Source organism: Mustelus asterias, chromosome 25, assembly GCF_964213995.1.
Source record: "Mustelus asterias chromosome 25, sMusAst1.hap1.1, whole genome shotgun sequence".
NCBI lineage: Eukaryota > Metazoa > Chordata > Chondrichthyes > Carcharhiniformes > Triakidae > Mustelus > Mustelus asterias.
Window position 1 is genome coordinate 28,932,105 of NC_135825.1, and position 27,251 is coordinate 28,959,355.

The window sequence follows — 27,251 nt, forward strand, 5'->3', positions numbered from 1 at the left end:
GTTTAGCCCCTACCCCGAGGGGTGGACGTCTTAATAGGCGGCGCTGGCCGAGGTTGTTGCCATGGAGCCGGAGGTGCCGGGCAAGTGGGACCCCACCCTCGCCTCCAGCTCATTGGAAAACAGACTTGTTTTGATTAAAATATGTGATCAAATGAAATAACAATTAAATAATGCACATATGATTACATGATACAGTGCACAATGTTGATTTATGACAGCTCTGGTTACTCTAATTGTAGAGCTACTGAGAATTGGACACCATGTAACTATTCATTGAAAACCAATTTAAGAATCCAGATCATTTCATAATCTCTGCTTCCTCTCTATTAACCAATCCTCTATTAGTGTTAATATTTTACCCCTCCCTCCTCAACTCCATGCACCTTTATCTTGTCTGGCATTTTATTTGAATGCTTTTTAGTCACAGCAGCAGGCAACTTTAAACCAGCGAAGTGCTTTTCACTTCCTCTTTTGTGTAAACATTGTGGTTAGGCACAATGGGGGTACTTGAGATGCATTAAAGTGTAAAGATAAAAGTACATAAACACAGCTGACTGGAGGCTGAGTAGAAAACCATTAAACTGGCAATCAAATGAGAGTTAAATGCATTGGATTGAAAATGAATGGAAGCAAATGTTTTCAAAGCACTGGAAGGTATTTCAAAGACTCTGACCTTTCTAGGAAGGTTCAGAGACTTCAAATAAAAACTGTATGAATAGAATGGGGCTGAGTAAACAGAGAAGGGAGCCCCCCGCCCCCCCCCTCCAAGTGAAAGTGACAGCTTCTCTCTGTCAGAGGACTTCAAAGGGATCTGCTCACACCAGCATCTTCTGACAGAGAGAAAGGGAAATCCCTGATGCAGAATGAAGTTCTGTTGTGATTTAAAAGCTTGACAGGTGACCTGAGGGGCATGGAGAATAAAATCACCAGGACAGTTCAAAGTTCTCACAGGTGATAGGCAGGAATGCAAATATTGAGCAGAGAGCTGCCTGAAATCACCATGCCAGCGGTGATCTTCAGGTCTGATAGGACTAGAAGGGGCAGTCCAGCCACAGAATCCCCATCCCAGGGGAGAGATCAATGCCTTGCACCTAGCCCAAACCCACTCAAACTCCAGGACCCTTGGAGGATCTTTTCATTGCAGCCTGGCAGCAGCAAAGAGAGTATGAAATCTCACAACACCAGGTTAAAGTCCAACAGGTTTATTTGGTAGCAAAATCCACGAGCTTTCGGAGCGCTGCTCCTTCGTCAGGTGCGTGGGAGTTCTATTCACAAACAGGGCATATAAAGACACAAACTCAATTTACAAAATAATGATTGGAATGCGAGTCTTTACAGGTAATCAAGTCTTACAGGTACAGACAATGTGAGTGGAGAGAGCGTTAAGCACAGGTTAAAGAGCTGTGTATTGTCTCCAGACAGGACAGTTAGTGAGATTTTGCAAGCCCAGGCAAGTTGTTATGGGGGTTACAGATAATGTGACATGAACCCAAGATCCCGGTTGAGGCCGTCCTCATGTGTGCGGAACTTGACTATCAGTCTCTGCTCAGCGACTCTGCGCTGTCGTGTGTCGTGAAGGCTTCCTTGGAGAACGCTTACCCGAAGATCAGAGGCCGAATGCCCGTGACCGCTGAAGTGTTCCCCAACAGGAAGAGAACACTCCTGCCTGGTGATTGTGGAGCGGTGTTCATTCATCCGTTGTTGTAGCGTCTGCATGGTCTCCCCAATGTACCATGCCTCGGGACATCCTTTCCTGCAGCGTATCAGGTAGACAACATTGGCCGAGTTTGATAAGGTGCCTCACAAAAGGTTGCTGAAGAAGATTGGGTCACACGGAGTTGGGGGTAGGGTGTTAGCGTGGATTGGGGATTGGCTATCCGACAGGAAGCAGAGAGTCGGAATAAATGGGTGCTTTTCTGGTTGGCAGATGGTAACTAGTGGCGTGCCGCAGGGATAGGTACTGGGGCCTCAACTATTTACCGTTTATATAGACGATCTGGAGGAGGGGACTGAGTGTTGCGTAACAAAGTTTGCAGACAACACAAAGATAAGTGGAAAAGTGAATCGTGTGGAGGGTGTAGAAGGTCTGCAGAGAGATTTGGACAGGCTGAGTGAGTGGGCGAGGATCTGGCAGATGGAGTATAACGTTGACAAATGCGAGGTTATTCACTTTGGAGGAAATAATAGCAAATTGGATTATTATCTAAATGGAAAGAAATTACAACATGCTGCTGTGCAGAGGGACCTGGGGGTCCTTGTGCATGAGACGCAAAAACCCAGTCTGCAGGTGCAACAGGTGATCAAGAAGGCAAATGGGATGTTGGCCTATATCGCAAGGGGGATAGAATATAAACAGTAAGAAGTTTAACAACACCAGGTTAAAGTCCAACAGGTTTATTTGGTAGCAAAAGCCACACAAGCTTTCGGAGCTCTAAGCCCCTTCATCAGGACTCACCTGAAGAAGGGGCTTAGAGCTCCGAAAGCTTGTGTGGCTTTTGCTACCAAATAAACCTGTTGGACTTTAACCTGGTGTTGTTAAACTTCTTACTGTGTTCACTCCAGTCCAACGCCGGCATCTCCACATCATAGAATATAAAAGCAGAGATGTCTTGCTGCATCTGTACAGGGCATTGGTGAGGCCGCAGCTGGAATACTGTGTGCAGTATTGGTCCCCTTATTTGCGGAAGGATATATTGGCCTTGGAGGGAGTGCAGAGAAGGTTCACCAGGTTGATACCAGAGATGAGGGGTGTTGATTATGAGGAGAGACTGAGCAGATTGGGTTTGTACTCATTGGAATCTAGAAGGCTGAGGGGGGATCTTATAGAGACCTATAAGATAATGAAGGGGCTGGATAGGGTAGAGGTGGAGAGATTCTTTCCACTTAGAAAGGAAACTAGAACTCGAGGGCACAGCCTCAAAATAAAGGGGGGTCAGTTTAGGACAGAGTTGAGGAGGAACTTCTCTCAGAGGGTGGTGAATCTCTGGAATTCTCTGCCCACTGAAGTGGTGGAGGCTACCTCGTTGAATATGTTTAAATCACGGATAGATGGATTCCTGATCGGTAAGGGAATTAAGGGGTTGTAGGGATCAGGCGGGTAAGTGGAACTGATCCACTTCAGATCAGCCATGATCTTATTGAATGGCGGGGCAGGCTCGAGGGGCTAGATGGCCTACTCCTGCTCCTATTTCTTATGTTCTTATGTTCTTATGAGTTGCAAGAGTATGTACCGTGTATCTGGTGAATGGTGTTCTCATGTGAGATGATGGCATCCGTGTCGATGATCCGGCATGTCTTGCAGAGGTTGCTGTGGCAGGGTTGTGTGGTGTCGTGGTCACTGTTCTCCTGAAGGCTGGGTAGTTTGCTGCGGACAATGGTCTGTTTGAGGTTGTGCGGTTGTTTGAAGGCAAGAAGTGGGGGTGTGGGGATGGCCTTGGCGAGATGTTCGTCTTCATCAATGACACGTTGAAGGCTCCGGAGATGATGTCGTAGTTTCTTCGCTCCGGGGAAGTACTGGACGACGAAGGGTACTCTGTCCACCGTGTCCCGTGTTTGTCTTCTGAGGAGGTCGGTGCGGTTTTTCACTGTGGCGCGTTGGAACTATCGATCGATGAGTCGAGCGCCATATCCTGTTCTTATGAGGGCGTCTTTCAGTGTCTGGAGGTGTCTGTTGTGATCCTCGCCATCCACGCTCTCAAGACCAATCGCAACATTGTCATCAAACCAGCAAACAAAGGAGGGGCCATCGTCATACTGAACAGAATGGATTACTGCAAAGAAGTGTGCCGACAACTGAACAACGGGGAACACTACAGACAGTTACCCGCAGATCCGACCAAAGAACACACCCGTCAACTCAACACTCTGATCAAGACCTTTGATCCGGACCTTCAGAGCACCCTCCTTGCTCTCATCCCACGTACTCCCCGCGTTGGAGATCTCTACTGCCTCCTGAGGATACACAAGGCAAATATACCCGGCCGTCCCGTCATATCGGGCAATGGGACCCTGTGCGAGAACCTCTCCGGCTATGTCGAGGGCACCCTGAATCCCATTGTACAAAGAACCCCCAGCTTTTGTCGCGACACTACAGACTTCCTACAGAAACTCAGCACACATGGAGCAGTTGAACCAGGAGCACTCCTCATCACAATGGATGTCTCGGCACTCGACACCAGCATCCCCCACGATGATGGCATTGCTGCAACTGCCTCAGTACTCAACGTTGACAACTGTCAGTTTCCAGATGCAATTTTACAACTCATCCGCTTCATCCTGGACCACAATGTCTTCACCTTCAACAACCAGTTCTTCATCCAGACACATGGAACAGCCATAGGGACCAAATTCGCACCTCAGTATGCCAACATCTTCATGCACAGGTTCGAACAAGACCTCTTCACCGCACAGGACCTTCAACCGATGCTATACACTGGATACATCAATGATCCTTTGGACTCATGGTGAACAATCACTGAAACAACTATATGATGACATCAACAGGTTCCATCCCACCATCAGACTCACCATGGACAGCTCTCCAGAATCGGTTGCATTCTTGGACACACGCATCTCCATTAAGGACGGTCACCTCGGCAATTCACTGTACCGCAAGCCCACGGATAACCTCACGATGCGCCACTTCTCCAGCTTCCACCCTAAACACGTTAAAGAAGCCATCCCCTACGGACAAACCCTCCATATACACAGGATCTGCTCGGATGAGGAGGATCACAACAGACACCTCCAGACACTGAAAGACGCCCTCATAAGAACAGGATATGGCGCTCGACTCATCGATCGATAGTTCCAACGCGCCACAGTGAAAAACCGCACAGACCTCGTCAGAAGACAAACACGGGACACGGTGGACAGAGTACCCTTCGTCGTCCAGTACTTCCCCGGAGCGGAGAAGCTACGACATCTTCTCCAGAGCCTTCAACATGTCATTGCTGAAGACGAACATCTCGCCAAGGCCATCCCCACACCCCTACTTCTTGCCTTCAAACAACCGCACAACCTCAAACAGACCATTGTCCGCAGCAAACTACCCAGCCTTCAGGAGAACAGTGACCACGACACCACACAACCCTGCCACAGCAATCTCTGCAAGACATGCCGGATCATCGACACAGATGCCATCATCTCACGTGAGAACACCATTCACCAGGTACACGGTACCTACTCTTGCAACTCGGCCAACGTTGTCTACCTGATACGCTGCAGGAAAGGATGTCCCGAGGCATGGTACATTGGGGAGGCCATGCAGACGCTACGACAACGGATGAATGAACACCGCTCCACAATCACCAGGCAGGAGTGATCTCTTCCTGTTGGGGAACACTTCAGCGGTCACGGGCATTCGGCCTCTGATCTTCGGGTAAGCGTTCTCCAAGGCAGCCTTCACGACACACGACAGCGCAGAGTCGCTGAGCAGAGACTGAGAGCCAAGTTCTGCACACATGAGGATGGCCTCAACCGGGATCTTGGGTTCATGTCACATTATCTGTAACCCCCATAACGACTTGCCTGGGCTTGCAAAATCTCACTAACTGTCCTGTCTGGAGACAATACACACCTCTTTAAACTGTGCTTAACGCTCTCTCCACTCACATTGTCTGTACCTCTAAGACTTATTACTTGTAAAGACTCGCATTCCAATCATTATTTTGTAAATTGAGTTCGTGTCTCTGTGGTGGACCTCAGTTGTGCCTTTGTCCTATATGGACCACCGTTGTGTGTGTTTGTCATACCTGGACACATCCCCTTCCAGTTTGGTTCCTCCCCTCAGCACCTAGTATAAAGGTGGCTGTCTCCTCCCCCTTGTTCAGTCCAGGTCGGTTAATTGTTGGGATCTACTCCTGATTCTGTTGTGAATAAAAGCCTACACTTATATTGGCATATCGGTAGTCTTTCGCCTTATTGATAGTGCATCAGTCTCTATATGCCCTGTTTGTGAATAGAACTCCCTCGCACCTGACGAAGGGGCAGCGCTCCAAAAGCTAGTGGCTTTTGCTACCAAATAAACCTGTTGGACTTTAACCTGGTGTTGTGAGACTTCTTACTGTGTTTACCCCAGCCCAATGCCGGCATCTCCACATCATGAGCCGCAAAGGGCACATGGCCACTGGAGCTATCTCCTTGTCCTCCCTTGGGATCCAGGATGCCAAGCCAGGGTGTTTGTGCCAGTGGGCACCAGTGGCACTGCCAAAGCATGGAGCCTGATTGGGAGGGGGGGGGCTGTGTTGGTGTCTGAGGGAAGAGAGGGGCTCAGTGGGTGTCAGAGGGGGGAGGAGGAGGGCTGAGTGGGGGTTTGAGTGGGTGTGTGGGGTCTGATCGAAAAAGCGGCTGAGGAGAAATGGTGCTGAGGGGGGGTGTGAGGAGAGGCATGGGTAGGGGGTTTGCGTCAGGTTGTGTCACTCTCATGCCTGCATGGGGTGGGAGTTGACCCATTATTCGAGTGGTGAGGGGGAAGGATGCCTCTCTTCTTCAGAGCTAAAGAAAGGGAAAAAGGTGATGGGTTTTATACTGTTGAGGAGAGCGAGCCCTGTGAGTGGGAGCAGCACTTCACTTGCATTTCTTTCAATTTAGTTTACCTCATTCGTCGCTACACATAATGGTCTCTATATTGCGGAGACTAAACGCAGACTTGCTCGTGGCTTTGTGGAACAACTTCACTTAGGCTGCAAGTATGACCCTTACCTTCCTGTTGCCTGGTATTTCAATTCACCATCTTGTGCTTGTGCCCGTATTTCTGTCCTGAGCCTGATGCAAGCCCAATGCAGGAACAGCAAATCATCTTCCGATTTGACACTTTACAGCCTTCCGGGCTTAATGTTGAGTTTAGCAACTTCGGATCAGGAACTCTGTCCTCCAATTTGATTTTTTTTCCCTAACTCCGTCTCCCCTGCAGGACCAGTCTGCAACTTGTCCTTGTGTTCTCAGAACGCTGATCGTTCTGCTAGTAACACATTCTGGTATCTCACCTTCATGCCACCATGAACATCTGCCTCAGTCTTCAAGTTATCATTACCACTTCCTTTGTCTGGTTTCCATAACATCTTTGTCAAATCTCTCCTGAGCTTGCACCATTCCTGAGCTCCTATTTTGGCCTACCCTCTCTGCAACAATATAAAACCCATCAGATTTCTACCCTCACTTCAGCTCTGAAGATGCCATATGGAATTGAAACGTTGAGGGTACGTTTGCCAGTCATGTCGCCGTGGGAATCGTTGTGGGTGGGACAGACAATTTGACAGACCATCAAAAGATCTATTGACCCCAGACAGGAATTTCCATTCTAGGGGTGGGTGAGGACCGGAAAAATCCCACCTGCGTACTCTGATTCTCTCTCCACAGATGCTGCCAGACTTGCTGAGTTTTCCCAACATTTTCTGTTTTTATTTCAAATTTCCAACATCCACGGTATTTTGCTTTTATTTAAGATTGAGACAGATGTAGGAAAGATAAGGAAACAAAATGGCTGGGGTTTGGGGGTGTGTACAGGGATTTTTGATCTGAACTTGTTGAACATAATGTTGAGTCCTGAAGGCTATAAAGTGCCTAATCAGAAGATGAGGCGCTGCTCCTCGAGCTTGTATTGGGCTTCACTGGAACACTGCAGTTGGCCAAAGGCAGAGGGCGCGATCTTACCAGCCGTTCATGCCCTGCTGCCGCTGCAGCGAGCACGGAGAATTTGGAGCTCAGCCCATTAGAAAATCCCGCTGGCGCGAAGGGCCAGAAGATTCCACCCAGAGATATCAGCGCAAGACTATGGTGGCGAATGGCAGGCCACAAGAAGCTCGGGGATTTTCATAAATGCCTTGGAATGCTCTACGACATTAAAGGAGCTAAACAAACGCAAGCTGTTGGGGTTGTCAAAAAGGCGGCCAAATTGAAACTCATTATCTGACCTTACTAACTTGAAAGTTTCCAATTAAACGGGTTATTGCAGTCTCTGAAGAAATACCTCGTATGTTACTGATGTGGGCATCCAATTAAGTCCGAGGCAAAACTGTTATATTGATGCACCATCTGGGGCAGGAGAGGGAAATAGTAAGATCGGGATTCACTTTTCAATTCCCAGATATTGAGAAATAAACTTGATGTATTGTTTTTGGAACAATTTGTTTGCCAAGTAACAGCTGTCATCGCTCACTCAATTTAACTCGAAACTGACATAATCCTAATTGGATCAGACAGCACTATTTTCTGATGCATTCCCTTCTCACTGAGCTCTATCTTCATGCTGTTGCTTCTTTCCCCGAGGCTGCTGCTCTCAATCCGCATCTGCCGTTGTCACCTTCCCTCAGGTCATTGCTACCAAATTTGAGATTGTTGCTTCTCCACTGAGGCCAGTGCTCTTTTTAAGGTTACAGTTAACCCATTGCCCACCTGCATTCAAATAGAATTGCTGTGAAAAACATCCGGAATAACTGAAATAGCAGCATATCCAACAGGCATAATGAGTAACAATTTAGGGACCCAGATGAAACAAATTGTTTGATGTGAAAACATATTGACTCTCTGGATGGTAACTATCTTTACTTCCCGATGACTGGGATTATACTGTGCTGCTCAATGAACAATATTGAAAAAGAGGAGATGTGGGTCAGGAATTATGAAATTTAATCCAACTTTTTTTTGCCTTGCTTTTGTGGCTTGATTGTTTCTGTCATTTATCTTCTTCTTCGTTTGTTAATGCTCTTTCAGATGTATATTGCACTCCACGTGGGCAAGTAAGTGGGAGCTGGGAAATGGGGCAGAGATCAATCTACTGGATGGCCTCCTTCTGTGCTATGTGCCATCTTCCAGTTGACCTTTTTCGGTCAGTTTGGCTGGCGCACACAATATGTTCAAGCTCCAATGAAATGTTGGAAATAGCACTATGAGGAATGCAAGTGGAAATGGCTGTTCTTTGCGCAGAAAGTTATGATGTGCTTAGTGCACCCGTACGGAACAAATGATGAGGTTGCTCAAGAGACACAGATGCTTCTGGGCAGATGACAAGTGATTGCTGAAAGGGAGATGGCTAATGTTTTCACAGAAGTGGATTTTTAAGAACTGGATTTTTAAGCATTTTCTTTGCTCAAACTTTTGTTGGCAGAAATTGATTGCTCCAATTAAAAGTCAGAATATAGGAATGTTGTTGGGCATTCCTATCCTGTGCTATTCTGAGGAGGAAGCGGTAAATGAAAGGAATGATGCCATGCAGATTTGATTGCAGGCGGTGTTAGTCCAACCAAGCAGCCAAAGTCCCAGGTACACCTTCTGGCCTGAGAGAATTGGCTTAACCTAGGATGTTCTGATGATATTATAGCATCTTCAGGATGTTAATCTGCTGATAGACTTTGGTTAACTTTCTGAGGTGATTAAATATTTTCCTGTTGTATTTGTCATTTGTGTGTTGTACATGGCATGAACTTATTAGACATCACTTCTGTATTATTTTCCCTGTATGGTGAACCTCCTTCCAGAATTTTTCAATTCATCTCCATCCAGATCCTCTGCCTCTGCTTCTCTTTCTGTCTACATCTGTGTGCTGATTCCTTATGGCTCCAGCTTTCTTGTATTGTAGCTTTGTGTCTTGTTATATTTACATTTGTTCTTAATTTCCTGTTGCTACTGCTTGAAGAAAATTACGATTGACCCCTTTACAATTGAAGCAAACTCTTTCAAACGTTTTTAAAAATCAATTACAGAATCCCCAAACATTGAGACGTAATTACAAACTTTCCTTAGTTTTAATGCTTCAGGTCACAGGTCATCACATTAACTACAATTGGACTCTGAAAGAGAAAAGTCAATTTTCAATTCCATTGTTGAATGTTTATTGTCTCCCCCCAGCATGACAGGTTTGTCAGCTTAAGTCGGTGCATTGGGAGGAGCTGAGGGTTAAAATACATAATGTTGATTCCTGTGTTGTGTGCTTCGTTCTAGGTCAGCTGGCTGTGGGCACATGTGAAATAGTTACCTTGGACAGAGATAGTAGTCAACCACGGAGAACAATAGCCAGACAAACAGCACGATGTGCCTGTAGGAGAGGACAGATTGCTGGCACAACGAGGGCCAAGCCAGCCTGTGTGGATGGTAAGTGACAGTGAGCTGGAAAAATAAATGGTTGGCTGGTTATGATTACATTACACATACAATTGCTGAATATTATTGTCGTCTGTTAATTTAATATGAGCTACTAAATACTTTGTGTTGAAATTTCTGGGTTTGAGAAACATGTCACCATCTTACAGGGCAGGAATTACAAATTACAGGGGGACAGTGCCCCTTTGGCCTGCATCTTGTCTGCCTTCACACCATGACAAAGCAGCCTGGCTTATTGAAGACTAATATTAAGCATGCTAATTTTTTGTAGCAATAGGATTTTAATTTAGCATTTAGTTTTTGTACTACAATCTTTGCAATAATACTACAATCACAAAACCCCCTTTTTCTCAGAAGCTTGAAATAATCAGACTTTTAGACTCAAAATGTTGGGGCTTTATCTAATTTATTCCTTGCTGCTTTCCATGTGGCTTGTGGACTGATAGCTTGTTGCTCAGCACCTAACTGCAGTACATCAGTAAGTGTGGCATCCTGGATGTACATCACTGAGCAGGCTATTCTGGATATGGTATTGTGTCATGAACAGGCTATTCTAGGTATGGTATTGTGTAATGAACAGGCTACTCTAGATATGGTATTGTGTAAAGAACAGGCTACTCTAGATATGGTATTGTGTAATGAACAGGCTGTTCTGGATTTGGTATTGTGTAATGAGCTGGGATTAATTAATGGCCTCAGAGTTAAGGATCCTCTAGGGAAGGGTGATCATAGTGTGATAGAATACAAAATTCATTTTGAGGGCGAGAAACTGGAGTCCCATACTCGCATTTTGGAGTTAAACAAAGTTAATTACATATGCATGAGGACAGTCTTAGCCCTAGTGGACTGGGCAGGGGGGCTAAAAGGTAGGACAATTGCTGAGCAGCGGCAGTTGTTTAAGGAGATTTTCCCAACTAAAATATACTCCAGGGAGGAAGAAAGATTATAAGAGGGAGAAAAAAGCAGGAGGTTAAAGACAAAAACTAAGGCATACCATATTGCAAAGACCAGTGGCAGGCTGGAAGATTGGGAAACTTTTAAAGATCAACAAAGGGTTAGTAGAAAAGTAATAAAAAGAGCAAAGGTATGAATGGAAACAGGCAAAAATGTAAAAAAAAGGATCGCAAAAGCTTCTATAATTATATAAAAAGGAAGAGAGTAACTAAAGTGAATGGTGGTCTCTTGGAGGATGAGACTAGGGAGTTAATAATGAGGAACACAGAAATGGTGGAGATGCTAAATCAATATTTTGCCTCAGTTTTCACGGCAGAGGACACTTGAACCATCCCAATAGTAACAGGTAATGCAGAGGTTATAGAAAGGGAGGAACTGAAAACAATCTTCGTCAATAGTGAAATAGTACTCAACAAACTATTGGGATTGAAGGCAGACAAGTCCCCAGGGATTGATGGCTTACATCCTAGGGTATTAAAGGCAGTCGTGATAGTGAATCCATTGGTTATAATATTCCAAATGTGGGAAAGGTTCCAGTGGACTGGAAAAATTCTAATGTACACCCTTATTCAAAAAAGGAGGGAGGCAGAAAGTAGGAAACTATCAACGAACTAGTTTAACTCTGTTTTGGGAAATTGTTAGAATCCATTATGAAGGAAGTGATAACAGGACATTTGGAAAGTCAAAATTTAATCCATCAGAGTCAGCATGGTTTCATGAAGGGTAAATCATATTTGACTAATTTGCTAATGTTCTTCGAAGATGTCACCAACCAAGTGGATAATGGGGATTCTGTAGAGTATATCAGGACTTCAGGAAGGCACTTGATAAGGTACCGCATAGAAGAGTAATACAGAAAGTAAGATCACATGGAGTTAGGAATAATTTATTAGCTTGGATAGATGACTGTCTAACTGACAGAATATGCCCTGTTTGTGAACACAAGTCTTCACTCACCTGATGAAGGAGCAGCGCTCCAAAAGCTTGTGCTGTCAAATAAATCTATTGGACTTTAACCTGGTGTTGTGAGACTTCTAACTGACAGAAGGCAAAGAGTTGACAGAGAATGTTTTTTCTGCGTGCAAGATGTAACTAGTGGGGTGCTACAGGGCTTGGTCCTTGGGTCCCAACTATTTACAGTCTATATTAACGACTTGGACACAGGGATAGAAGGCTCTACAGCGACATTTGCAGATGACATGAAAATAGATGGGATAGTAAATTGCAATGAGGAAATAATAAATTTGCAAATGGATATAGACAGATTAGGTGAGTGGCCAAAATATGGTAGATGGAGTTTAATGTGGATAAATGTAAGATTATCCATTTTGGTCAGAAAAATGGAAATGCAACTTCTTATTTAAATGGAGAGAGACTTTTCGGGGTGCATCGGCGCAGAGGGATCTGGGTGTCCTCATGCATGAATCACAGAAAAGTGTTATGCAGGTACAGCAGGCAATAAGGAAAGCAAATGGAATTTTGGCATTTATAGTGAAAGGAATAGAGTGTAAAAGTAAGGAAGTGTTGCTGCAATTATATAAGGCATTGATGAGAACACACCTGGAACTCAGTGTACAGTTTTGGTCCTCTTATTTGAGGAAGAATGTAGTGGCATTTGAGGCAGTTCAGATGAGGTTCATGAGATTGATTCCAGAGATGAGGGGTTTGTCTTATGAAGAGAGATTGAGCAGTTTAGGCCTATACTCTCTAGAGTTTAGAAGAATGAGAGGAGATCTAATTGAGATATATAAGATGATAAAAAGTAGTGACAAAGTAGATGTAGAGTGGATGCTTCCACTTGTGGGGCAATCTGGAACAAGAGGTCATAGTTTTAGGATAAGGGATAACACATTTAAAACAGAGATAAGGATAAAGTACTTCTCTCGAAGGGTCGTGAATCTGTGGAATTCACGGCCCCAGAGTGTGGTGGATGCCGGGACATAGAGTAAATTTAAAGAAGAAATAGACAGTATTTTAATTAGTAATGGGTTGAAAGGTTATGGGGAACGGGCAAGAAAGTGGAGCTGGGGCTGAGATGAGATCAGTCATGATTGTATTGAATGGCGGAGCAGGCTCGAGGTGTTGAATTGCCTATTCCTGCTCCTAGTTGTTAGGTTCTTAAGTTCATTCCTCTAACAATTAGTTCCTAGCTCTTCATCAATAACAAACACCCCTCCTAAATGTTGCAAGGAACATTAACTGAAGGGCATCAAGCAACTCTTAGCTCCTTACCTGGAGTCATTTTAATGGATTATTCAATATTTAAAGTTTAGCTGAACCAGTTATAGATATCAATCCTCCATTTGCAACACACAAGGGCAGAATCTCTCCTTTCTCAGTAATGGAAAATGGGCAGTATCACAATAAACCCCCAACACTCAATTCCATTAATATCACTGAAACTAAATATTCAGCCAGGAGTATAATGGGTGGCCGATATTGTCCATCTCCCATCACCATCAGACACAAATTCCTAACCTATTACGTGGCAGAGTGGTTAGCACTGCTGCCTCACAGTGCCAGGGACCTGGCTTCAATTCCAGCCTCAGGTCACTGTCTGTGTGGAATTTGCACATTCTCCCTGTGTCTGCGTGTCTTTCCTCCGGGTGCTGCGGTTTCCTCCCACAGTCCAAAGATGTGTGGGTTCGGTTGATTGGCCATGCTAAATTAACCCTAGTGTCGGGGGATTAGCAGGGCAAATATGAGGGGTTACAGGAATAGGTCCTGGGTGAGATTGTGGTCGGTGCAGACTCGATGGGCCAAAAGGCCTCCTGCACTGCAGATTCTATGATTGTATGTTATAGAGTTAATGAGTAACCTATTCTCATACAAATCAGGAAGTCAGAAATCACATTCTTCGCTAATACAATAACGATAACACCACAGTATTTCAATACTAACATTAAAAACTACCCAAGAAATTTGAACAGATGTTATTAGTAAACCTGTGGTGTAGACTGGCTGCCATTTCTGACAGCTAACTCGCACTGTGAAATTCTTTCCCACGCTCAGTGCATTTATGTGATGTTAGTTCTTTAGCTGTTGTTGACAGGGTTACGGAGGCCGAGAGTTACACAACACTGTTGTGAAAGTGTACTATAGTTCAGCTGCAAAAAATGGGCCATTCTCAGAATCACAATCTTTATGCAAAGAATGCAGTTTGTTTTAGTCAGTTAAATACACAGACTACTGGAAGCTGGAAACTGTCCCTCACACAATGCCTGTGCTAATCAGCTGTTTTCTCACCAATTACTGTACTTCCAAAAACTCAACTTCCTCGTCAAAAAATGCTGGAAAACAGGAAAACAGAATAGACACAAAAATAGGAGTTTGCAACTCTTCCTGGAAGTTTGTCTTAAAATATTCTCTCTGTCTGCACTTCTCACTGCTTTTCAGGTACCTCCATCCAATCCCCACTCTACCCCTTTCCCACATCCAGTTCCCTCTCCCACATCCAGCTCCCTGTCCCACATCCCACACCCCCTCCACCCCTCTCCCACATCCGACTCCCCCTCCACCCCTTTCCCACATCCCGCTCCCCCTTCACCCCTTTCCCACATTTTGTTCACTGGATTAGGTTGAATCTGCATGCGTTTCATTGTGACTTCTTATCTTATCAGAAGGCTCTTCAGCTGCTTATTTTTACTGACCATTGGTTTAGAGATTTTCTGGGGAGTTGCTGAAACTGGACCAGGTCCTTTTTCAGTGCTGACATGGCGATAATGGCCTTTGGAGTGATGATACTGAAATGCTCGACAAAATTCTCCAATCATCTGACTGTGTGAAATCCAATCATTCAACTCTGGATTGAAGTGATTTCTGAAGCAGCAAACCTTCCTTTCAGTGGATTCCTCTTGAACATCTGTAACATTATAGGCGGAATTTTGCCTAGTTTTGTACGATCCCGCCCGAGGCCAACAGAGAATGCTGTTCTCCGGGCCTCGCCTGCCCTTGGAATTGGGACGGGCGTGCCGGTAAAATTCTGGCCTATGTGTACAAGTGATGGGGATGTTGAAGGGATCCAGGTGGTTGAGGCCGGTCGATGACCTTCAGCACCGGGTTTTTCATTTTGTCAGCTTCAAATGCATGTTTGAGGCTTTTTATGAAAGGTTCACCCTAACCACCATTTTTGCTGCTAGAAGGCTTATCCACGAGGGTGGCACAGCTGCCTCATAGCACCAGGGACTCAGGTTCAATTCCGGCCTCGGGTCACTGTCTGCGTAGAGTTTGCACATTCTCCCCGTGTCTGCGTGGGTTTCCTCCGGGTGCTCCAGTTTCCTCCCACAGTTCAAAGATGTGTGGATTAGGTTGATTGGCCATGCTAAAATTGCCCCTTAGTGTCAGGGAGATTAGCAGGGTAAATACGTGGAGTTACGTGGATAGGACCTAGATGGGATTGTTATCAGTGCAGGTTAGATGGGCCGAATGGCACTTCTGCACTGTAGCGATTCTATTCTATTCTATTTGTGGGAATACATAGTACTGTTTACCTGTTCAGATTTACATCAGCTCTATAGGACTGCCATATTCTCCACCGGCTGAACTGTTTCACTTTTGGTCAGGCAGATATTCTGTGACTTTATATTGCATGGATAAATTTTTCCATGATTGACGGGGGCGATTCTCCCGTCCCGCTGCGCTGCTTGTTTAGCGCAGGGGGCCGGGGGATTCAAGCGTCGGCTGATTTGAGCAATTCGTGCTGGGTGTCCAGTCCTGAGTGCGTCTCTCAGCGCCAGATTTCTAGCATCGTCGGTTCTGTGCCGGAAATAGACGTGGAGCTGCATTAGATATTCACCTGCTTATTTAAATGTAATTGGTGGACCCGGGACTGAAGTCCCCAACAACCCCCCACCTCAACCCCTGCCGCCAAGCAGGATTATTTCACTCCAGTGGGGTTTACAGTAGCTCTCCACTTGCAGGGAGCTGGTGGCCTGACCCCGCTGGAGTGAATTGGGGGGAAACTGTGGCTCCCCCTAGAGGGTTGGGTAGCAGGGGCGTGCCCCCTGGGCATTGACACCTTGGCCGTACTAGCTTGGGCCCCCGGCACTGCCCAAGGGGCAAAGTGCCAATGTCCAGGGGGCACCCCCCTGCTACCCAACCCTCTGGGGGTCGGGGTGGGGGCCTGATTTCCCCCCTCTTCACTCCAGTGGGGTTAGGCCGCCAGCATGGGGCAATGCCAAGGGAGTGGGGCCTAATGGGGGTGTGTCCTAATGGGACAATAGGTGGGCGTGGGGGGTCCCACTGCCACTCTGCAGTCGGGGTTGGTCGGGAAGGGAGGAAGGCCAGTGATCGGGGCTGGCCATTGGGCTGGGGGGGGGAGGCAGCCTGCTAGGGGAGGTCAGGATTACCGGCGTGGGGGTCAGGGCAGCAGGGAGAGGGGTGTCGGGACTGCCAGTGGGGCAGAGAGAGGTGAGGCTGAGCCCGGGCATGTTTACGGGTCCAGCAATCGGGCCATGGGGGGGTTGCGAGAGCCAGTGTTGCTGGCTTGTGGAGCTGGCCAGTAATCAGGAGGCCGGCAGACCGGGGCCACTGCGCATGCACCGATCTCGGTGCTGACAGATCGGCTAGTGTGCAGTGGCTGACTCTGCGCCATGCTGCCAGTTTCTCCAGTAGGAATCGGCCCCGCCCACTTATTTTAACGGGATTTACGCCAGAGAACTCAGCAGTGCACAGAGTGTGGGAAATTCATTTTTAAACTCCTGCTGAGGAAACCAACGGGATTTACTCCAGTTTTCACGCGAATTAAACACTTCGAATTTTTTTAGAGAATCACCCCCCGCATGTTTCTTGTCAATACCAATATTCACAAATTAATCTCGGATTTGCTCTTCGAACAATTAAGTTTTGTGCATTCATTTGTTTTGCATTTTTGCCATAACATATCATATGGCCATTGCCAGATCAAAATCTTTTTACCTACATCTTTGAATTACAATTTTGAATTGTAGTTTGTACATTGGAAGCATCAGAATGTTTTTTGCAATTTGAAAATAATTTTATTCTGCCACATTTTAAAATAATGATACCTCTGGATTGTTTACATCTCTGCAATACCGACCCATAACATTTACTGCATTGTTAGCAAAGGAAAAGCTACATTGGAACAATTATTTAGAGCCCTTATTTAAAAATAGCAATCCTGCAATGTTAAGAAGATGCCTTAAACAAGAAAAAGCAATTGTCTTTAAAGGTCAACATTGCATTTGTCTTCCTAATTACTTGCTGTTCCTGCATGCTAACATTTTGTGATTCATGTATGGGGATAACAAGGAACCTCTGTACCACATTCTGTGTTCCCTCTGCGTTTATGTAATATTTTGCTTTGCTACTCCTGCTAAAGTGCACAACCTCACTTTTTCCCACATTTTTCCACATTATACTCCATCTGCCAATTTTTGTCCACTCACTTAGCCTATTTATATCCCTTTGGAGACATTTGCCAGAATTTTGCCGGCATGCCCGCCCGAGGTTCGTATGATGCCACCCGAGGCCAACGGGGAATGCCATTCTCAAGCCTCGCCCACCCCGATTCCAGGGCGGGCATGCCGGTATAATTCCAGCCATTGTCGCCTCCTCACTACTTACCTATCTTTGGATCGTCAGAAAATCTAGTCACAGTACTCTCCCATCCCTTCAATCAGATCATTATAAATAATTGAGACCCCAGCACTGTTCTTTCTGGCACTCCAATAGTTACAATTTGTCAACCTGAGAATCACCCATTTACTCTAACTTGCCATTTCCTGTTAGTTATCCAATCCTTTATCTATGTTTATACATTACTCCCAACCCAATACCATGAGCTGTGCTTTCGTGCAGTGATCATTTATTTTGCACCTTATCAAATGTCTTTCATAAATCTAAATAACCATTTATTGGTACCCCTTTCTTCACCCTGCTTGTTACATCCTCAAATAACCCCAATAAATTTGTCAAAACAATTACCCTTTCACCACATAAAAGCAAAATATTGCGGGTGCTGGAATCTAAAACAATAACAGAAAATGCTGGAAAATCTCAGCAGGTCTGATGGCATCTGTGGGGAGAGAATAGAACCAATGTTTCTAGTCTAGATGACCCTTCGTTAGACAGACTTTTCGACGCTAATTTTGTATTTATGCAAGAAAACAATGTTCGGGATTTTCGAACTCCGCTTGCCCCCAAGTCCGGAAAATCCTGTTCGAGGTCAACGGACCTTTGCATGGTCCGTGTCCCGCCCGCTATGATTCCCATGGCGGATGGGATGGGAAAATTCTGCCCAGTGTTTTTCTTGAATTTCATTTTCTGTTGCTCCGATCACAGGAATCTTAGATCCTCAAAATAACAGTGTTAAAATGCAGGTCAATATTTGCTCTACAGAGGATTAACTTGGTCCACGATAGTCATGCGCAGTCGTGTGAGCTTCCAACCCAAGCTGGAGGCTGGTGCTTAATTCCCATAAATTCACTTGGAATATTGGCTAACATTGTGGCAACAAAAAGCCACAATTCAAATACTTCACGTCTTCAGGGCATTGTTCCATTTCTAATGAAAATTACAGAAACTACACAGGAATGCCTGAGAATGTTTCAATAAAAGATGGATGGGTTCCTAGAACTCCTTATCAAAGACTTCCCAGATATTGATTCATTGTTTCGTTGCTGCCCTCTTCTCTTATTCTATTTGAAAAACGAAGAGGGTTTTTTTAGGCAGTCCCACCTCAATTAGACCCAAAATTCATTAAAGAAATCCCTGCTGAACTTGTAGCCCTATTTTAATTAGATTTTATTGTGTGTTTATACTATGTAATTTGTTCCAAGAAAATACTTTTGTATTCGGGAAAAAAAACACAGTTGGACATGAAGTTAATGTACTGTAGAGTATTTCGCCCAGGCAGGCTAAAACCCCATGGCTTCAAGAGAAATAAATATCAGGAAGGATGCAAATAAAATAGGCTTCCGTTTCGCTGTTTATCATTATTGTCAAAAAACAAAATTACCCCCACTGGGCGTGTAGTTGCTCCATCGTCTCCCTTATTTCTCCTGCTCCTTCGACAAAACATTATGGAGGATAGTTGGAGGGCAGTAAATGCTGAATGTGCTGGACATGGAGATATATTGGATGCCCTGGAATGAAGGCAATGCTGAGTATGATGGAAGCTTTAATTGTAAATCCGCTGGGGATTTTATTTGACTGACTGGGCATGGTGGCACAGTGGTTAGCATTGCTGCCTCACAGCACCAGGGACACGGGTTCGATTCTGGTCTCGGGTCACATCTGAGTGGAGTTTGCACACAGTTCTCCCTGTATCTGTGTGGGTTTCTTCCGGGTGCTCTGGTTTCCTCCCACAGTAAGAAGTCTCACAACACCAGGTTAAAGTCCAGCAGGTTTATTTGGTAGCACAAGCCACAAGCTTTCGGAGCACTGCCCCTTCATCAGGTGAGTGGGAGTTGTGTTTACAAGCAGGGCATAAAAAGGACACAAACTCAATTTACAAGATAATGGTTGGAATGCGAGTCTTTACAAGTCTTAAAGGTACAGACAATGTGAGTGGAGAGAGGGTTAAGCACAGGTTAAAGAAATGTGTATGGTCTCCAGCCAGGACAGTTAGTGAGATTTTGCAAACTCAGACAAGTCGTGGGGATTACAGATAGTGTGACATGAACCCAAGATCCCGGTTGAGGCCGTCCTCATGTGTGCAGAACTTGGCTATCAGTTTCTGCTCAGCGATTCTGCATTGTCGTGTGTCGTGAAGGCCACCTTGGAAAAGGCTTACCCGAAGATCAGAGGCTGAATGCCCATGACTGCTGAAGTGTTCCCCAACAGGAAGAGAACACTCCTGCCTGGTGATTGTCGAGCGGTGTTCATTCATCCATTGTCATAGCGTCTGCATGGTCTCTCTAGTGTACCATGCCTCGGGACATTCTTTCCTGCAGTGTATCAGGTAGACAACATTGGCCGAGTTGCAAGAGTATGTACCGTGTACCTGGTGGATGGTGTTCTCACGTGAGATGTTGGCATCCGTGCCGATGATCCAGCACGTCTTGCAGAGGTTGCTGTGGCAGGGTTGTGTGGTGTCGTGGTCACTGTTCTCCTGAAGGCTGGGTAGTTTGCTGCGGACAATGGTCTGTTTGAGGTTGTGCGGTTGTTTGAAGGCAAGAAGTGGGGGTGTGGGGATGGCCTTGGTGAGATAATCGTCTTCATCGATGACATGTTGAAGGCTCTAAAGAAGATGTCGTAGCTTCTCTGCTCTGGGGAAGTACTGGACGATGAAGGGTACACTGTCCGCTGTGTCCCGTGTTTGTCTTCTGAGGAGGTCGGTACAGTTTTTCGCTGTGGCGCATCGGAACTGTCGATTGATGAGTCGAGCGCCTTATCCACAGGACTGATCGATCGACAGTTCCGATGCGCCACAGCGAAAAACCGCACCGACCTCCTCAGAAGACAAACACGGGACACGGCGGACAGAGTAACCTTTGTCATCCAGTACTTCCCCGGAGCGGAGAAGCTACGACATCTTCTCCAGAGCCTTCAACATTTCATCAATGAAGACGAACATCTCGCCAAGGCCATCCCCACACCCCCACTTCTTGCCTTCAAACAACCACACAACCTCAAACAGACCATTATCCACAGCAAACTACCCAGCCTTCAGGAGAACAGTGACCATGACACCACACAACCCTGCCAAAGCAACCTCTGCAAGACATGCCGGATCATCGACACAGATGCCATAATCTCACATGAGAAAACCATCCACCAGGTACACGGTACATACTCTTGCAACTCGGCCAAGGTTGTCTACCTGATACGCTGCAGGAAAGGATGTCCCGAGCCATGGTACATTGGGGAGACCATGCAGACGCTACGACAACGGATGAATGAACACCGCTCGACAATCACCAGGCAGGAGTGTTCTCTTCCTGTTGGGGAACACTTAAGCAGTCATGGGCATTCAGCCTCTGATCTTTGGGTAAGCGTTCTCCAAGGCGGCCTTCACGACACACGACAGCGCAGTCACTGAGCAGAGACTGATAGCCAAGTTCTGCACACATGAGGACGGCCTCAACCGGGATCTTGGGTTCATGTCACACTATCTGTAACCCCCACGACTTGCCTGGGCTTGCAAAATCTCACTAATTGTCCTGACTGGAGACAATACACATCTCTTCATCCTGTGCTTAACCCTCTCTCTATTCACATTGTCTGTGCCTTTAAGACTTGATTACTTATAATGACTTGCATTCCAACCATTATCTTGTAAATTAAGTTTATGTCTACATATGCCCTGTTTGTGAACACAACTCCCACTCACCTGATGAAGGGGCAGTGCTCCGAAAGCTTGTGGCTTGTGCTACCAAATAAACCTGTTGGACTCTAACCTGGTGTTGTGAGACTTCTTACTGTGCTTACCCCAGTCCAACGCCGGCATCTCCACATCATTCCTCCCACAGTCCAGAGATGTGTGGGTTAGGTTGATTGGCCATGCTAAATTGCCCCTTAGTGTCAGGAGGATTAGAATCATAGAATCTCTACAGTGTAGAAGAGGCCATTCAGCTCATTGAGTTTGCTCTGACTCTCTGACAAATTATCTTACCCAGGCCCTCACCCCCACCCTATCCCAGCAACCCCACCCGTTTATCAAGGCTAATCCATCTAACCTACCTATCTTGGGATGCTAAGGGGTAATTTAGCAAGGGCAATCCACCTAACCTGCGCATTTTGAACTGTAGGAGGAAACCGGAACACCCAAAGGAAACCCACACAGACACGGGGAGAACATGCAGACTCCACAGTCACCCAAGGCTGGAATTGAACTGGGTCCTTGGCAGTATGAAGCAGCAGTGCTAAGCAGCAGTGCTAACCACTGTGCCACCGTGCCACCCTTGCAGGGTGCATACATAGGATTACGGGGATTGGGTCTGGGTGGGATCATTGTCAGTGCAGGCTCGATGGGCTGAATGGCCTCCTTCTGCACTGTCGGGATTCTCTGACTGCATTTGAATATTCAGATTCATTTTAACATGACATTTACACCCACTTTGGGTTTGGCTTGCATTACTTTCAGCATCAAACATGATAAAAATGAATGCGGTTTTGAATCATACGTAATAATCAGGTTTCTTCTTCACATTTGAACTTGGCAAACGTGTTGCAATACACGAGAAGCTGCGTTCAAAGTTCAAGAGCACCTGAATTCTCATCTTGTAAATAAAAACGAGGCTCTATTTAATATACCCATGAGGCTTTAAATTATATAATTTTGTCATTACAAATACTTAGCTCGCTCGAATCAAATTCCTGCATCATTTTAATGGTGACACTAACATGTTAATTGTCTGTTCTTTCTCTTTGTATTTATTTTAAACAAAGCTAGTCCATCCATTAAAATCGTGAACAAAGGAGTTTGATACAAACAAGATAAGCTTTCATACAACAACATCAGCTGGTACAGTTCTAGCCCACTGGCTTTCATATGAGGCTATTTTGTTTGCCACCCACATAAAGTATTGTAGCGAAAATCTGATGCAGCACAAATATAAGCTGTGCCACAACAGAAATAAAAATAACTTTGTACTAAAGGCCTTGTTGTATTACCACCACAAGAGGAAATTTGAACCCTACCCCATGAGGGAGTAAAACCTGCTGCTGGGCATTAAATGGGCACACTAATGACCAATTTTGCAATGGCACAGCCCATGCCCAATCTGCGCAGCTTCTGGTCACACTGCTGAGTGTGTATGATCCTATTTTTAGGTTTACTTACCAAATGCTGCTTCACAGCTCCAGGGACCTGGGTTCGATTCCCAGCTTGGGTCACTGTCTGTGTGGAGTTTGCACATTCTCCTCGTGTCTGCGTGGGTCTCCTCCGGGTGCTCCGGTTTCCTCCCACGGTCCAAAGATGTGCGGGTTAGGTTGATTGGCCATGCTAAAATTGCCCTTACTGTCCTGAGATGTGTAGGTTAGAGGGATTAGTGGGTAAATATGTAGGGATATAGGGGCAGGGCCTGGGTGGGATTGTAGTCGGTGCAGACTCGATGGGCCGAATGGCCTCTTTCTGTACTGCAGGGTTTCTGTTTCTGTTCTGTTTCTGTGAAATGCTTAAGGCAGATGTTAGGTTCCAATTTTCAGATCTAAATGCCTGTGGAAGACCACATTCAGAAGTGTGTCAGTGATAAGCAGGACAGCAGCATCAGCTCTGCCCCATTCAGGAATTTTTAGTGACCTCAACAGATGCCAAAGGTTAGAAATTAACTTATTTTGCTACATTCCCTGTAACCTGCTCGAATCCAACTGCCTGGGCCAACGGCCACAGCCCACAATGGAGGTGACCCGAAATCGAAGTTATCACTTGTGTGAACCGCCTTTGAAGACGTTAACATTATCGGTGGTTCATGATTTGGCCCAAGGGTCGATTTCTATCCATACTCGGGTTCTTGATTTGGGTGTGCATCAGCTGCACAGGATAGAATCTGGGCCCAAAGAAGGTCCAAAATGTATCCCAATTGCTCATACAGGTGTGGTACTCAGGAATTTAGAAAGATAAAAAGAATTGGACAACTTGCCATATCCATTTCTTTATGAACTACTTGCAATCTTTATTCATTTTTCAAATAATGTCGACTGCTCTTTAAGCTTTGCCTGCAGAATTTCTCTGGTATTGCTGTACTTTTTATTTGACTCAGCCATGATAATTTTCCCTTCAGTTCAGCTAATATCATGGTATCAAGTTAATGGAGTGGTGTCAGTGAGTTTTTAAGAAAAGAGATGGGTGGCATGGTGGCACAGTAGTTAGCACTGCTGCCTCACAGTGCCCTAAGTTCAATTCCGGCCTTGGGTGACTGAGTGGACTTTGCATGTTCTCCCCGTGTCTGCATGGGCTTCCTCTGGGTGCTCCAGTTTCCTCCCACACTCCAAAGATGAGTGGGTTAGGTAGATTGGCCATGCAAAATTGCCCCTTAGTGTCAGGGAGACTAGCAGGGTAAATACATGGGGTTATTTGGATAGAGCCTGGGTGGGATTGTTGTCAGTGCAGGCTCGATGGGCCAAATGGCCTCCTCCTGTACTATACTGATTCTATAATATGATTCTATGGCACTTAGGCTTTTAAAATGTTGTCCCAGCTCCCAGCCCATAATGTTTCCTGGAGTGATAGCAACCAAGTAATGCAACAAGGGAGGAATCTCAGTGATCTAGTAAGTATTTTCTATCAGGCCAGAAAGATAAGCTTGTTGTAGCGTTGTCTAGCTTCAGTTCTATTGAGTGGGTAGTGGAAGGGGTGATGTAAGAATTCTCATTAATATTGTAAAGCTGAAGCATGGCATTTAATTTTGTTACACACCTGCCGAAACAGTGAAATCTCAGAAAACAGTTTTTATTCTGTTCCCTCAATCCCGCACCTTTTGGGAAAAAAAACATTGGCAGGGATTTTGCAGTATTAATGATAATGACCTATCAGCATTCATCATCATTACTCTGAAACTTCAAGTGTCCTCTGAGGCAGAATTTAATGTCTTCTCCCATGTCAGGCTTGGTGGTGAAGCATTTAATCAGGTGAGAGGGTGATGGGTGGAGACCCATTGCCTTCCTGCCTCCACCTCGGTTAAGTCTGTGGTCAGAAGGCCCATGAACATCCTCTCCCTCCTATTGCCAATTGGGCTCCTTAAGTGGACAATTTATGCCCAAGGTCTTCATCCGGCTGCTGCCTGGTATTAACCCAGCAGCTGGTGGAGGGAGCACGCTACGTGGGGAATATGACACGCAAGCCCATGTAGAATTGCTTATGGACTCTCGGGAGGAGGCAGTCCATCATTCAAAGGCCAAAAAGGCTCTCATTGATAGCAAAGACCAATAAAAGTGGTTAGCACGGCTGCCTCACAGCGCCACGGACCTGGGTTTGATTCCCGGCTTGGATCACTGTTTGTGCAGACTCCGCACATTCTTCCCGTGTCTGCGTGGGTTTCCTCTGGCTGCTCCAGTTTCCTCCCACAGTCCAAAAGACGTACTTTCGGTGCATTGGCCATGCGAAATTCTCCCTCCGTGTACCCGAACAAGCGCCGGAGCATGGCGACTAGGGGATTTTCACAGCAACTTCATTGCAGTGTTAATGTAAGCCTACTTGTGACACTAATAAATAAATAAAATTTAAAATTTAAAAGGATTGTGAGTGGGTGATTGTTCACATAACTGGAGAGAACTGTTGACTTTGCTTGATAGACATATTTATGTGACTACTTTTTTTTCTGTGATCTCTGGTCAATGTCTCAATGTTTACTTGCACTGTATTAAGTGTGAAGTGCTTAAAGCTTCACTTATTGATACTTTAATGTCCTATTTGATTTACGTTTTTATAGGATTATATGAACACTTGTGTTTCAAAGAAAAATGAATGTGTATTTTTTCTAAGCAGTTTCACACATGCCATTGTTGCAATAGGGTTAGTTCATTCTGTACATAGTGTATACTTGGTGAACGGGCATGGAAGGGCCATGAGTTGTCTTGAGACTATAAGGGTACGTGTGAGGATGGGGGAGACTATGTGCTAGCATTGAATTGGTGTGGAGAATAGGTAGAGGGGTGATAGGGTGTGTGGACGAGAGGGCCTAATATCAGAAAATGTGATGAAGTCTCAGAGAACTAATGTGGGCTTTTTAACCAGCCTTCCTTGGTACCCAGCTGCCTCTGTGGCCACCTTTGATCTGCTCTTGTGAGTGGTGGGCCCAAATCTATCCTGTACCTATCCCCCCGGAGAGAGGTTCCCACAATTTGGTGGCCTTTCTATCGAGGCAGGTATGGTGTACATCCTCACTGGATGTTTTCTCCTGATGATAGTGGATTTTCCCCTCCTCATCCCTCTTCCGGTAATTTGTCCTGCTTGGTCTCTGCTCATTCTCCTGCACATGCTGTATTTAAAGGGGAATCATGTATTCACTGTGCATTCACGTATGGGAACAACTGGAACATACAGAAGACAAAAACAAGTCATTGGCCCATCACCAACTGTGGACAGTAACAACTTTAAAGAAAGCATCAAATATTTATACAATTGATTTCTGCTAGCCACAATATAGTAGGAAGTCTCTCAACACCAGGTTAAAGTCCAACAGGTTTATTTAGTAGCAAATGGTATTTGCTACCAAATAAACCTGTTGGACTTTAACCTGGTGTTGTGAGACTTCTTACTGTGTTCACCCCAGTCCAACGCCGGCATCTCCACATCATAGCCACAATACAACCAGCAACTGAGCTGAAAATACTGGATGATCACTTTGAATTGGATTGAAGCTGGATTCTTCCTGCTGCTGAATATGTGTTCGACCAAGCATGATAGAGCATTGAGCTCCAAAATGGCAACGCTGATATCAAATCAGAATTACATGATGATTGGTGCCATGATCTGCTTACCCTACATATTTCTGGTGGATGTTCACTGTGAGCATGTTAATGCTGTCACCAAGATGGCATCTGGTGCCTCATACGCCAAGTTTAAATGCACGCCATGGACGTCATTTCAGCTCATCTCTATTGTGCAAAGAATGGATGCTCTGCATTTGAACTTGGCAGCACATTGGTTTAAGCAGTTTATAATTTTAGTCAGTATAAATCCATGGTGTATATTTGACTTGCTCCAGTCAGTCTAAAAACTTGGCTTTGTTTTTAATAAACGAAAAACATGATCAACATGGCATGAGTAAAGCATGTCTGAGAATTTAACCCAATCTGCCAGATGGAAATGGGGCAGGTGGACAAATCAACTTACCACCCTATTCATCATAACATCTTATACGTCAGAAATCTGCCGACTGCCACTTTGATTGTGGAGCTGGCTCCGGTTATATAACTTAATGTTGGTTTTACAGGTTGACTGATGGGACTGGAGGCTCTATTTAAAATGATGCTGACCTGCGAACTCTGCATTTCTCCAACTCTTTCTTGTGCAACCCCTACTCCCTTCACCCACCATTGGCCACTGTGCCTTAAGCCATCTGAGCCCAACACTTTGGAGTTCCTTCCCTACAGTTCTCTGCCTCTTCCCCTCTCCTCCATTAAATATTTTACATGCCATCTCTTGCGTGACCTGTGCTATTAAAAAGGTGAAAATATGTGTAGGAAACATGAAGAGATAGGGGAAGGAAGACACTGGCTAGTAGAGTGCTGATGAGTTGTCGTGTACCCCTACATTTTTTATATTTTCTCTTTCCAGTGATTGGTGGGTCCTA

General features: G+C 45.4%; 1 protein-coding gene across 2 annotated transcripts in view; it reads left to right on the plus strand.

The window, feature by feature from the left end:
* The window catches only part of LOC144479270 (chemokine-like protein TAFA-5), a 375,622-nt gene that overhangs the window by 89,060 nt on the left and 259,311 nt on the right, over window positions 1-27,251 (plus strand). For both annotated transcript variants that reach the window (XM_078197942.1, XM_078197941.1), the window contains exon 2: window positions 9,940-10,089. In XM_078197942.1, coding sequence (XP_078054068.1) covers window positions 9,940-10,089 — 150 coding nt within the window. The remainder of the gene's footprint in view (window positions 1-9,939; window positions 10,090-27,251) is intronic.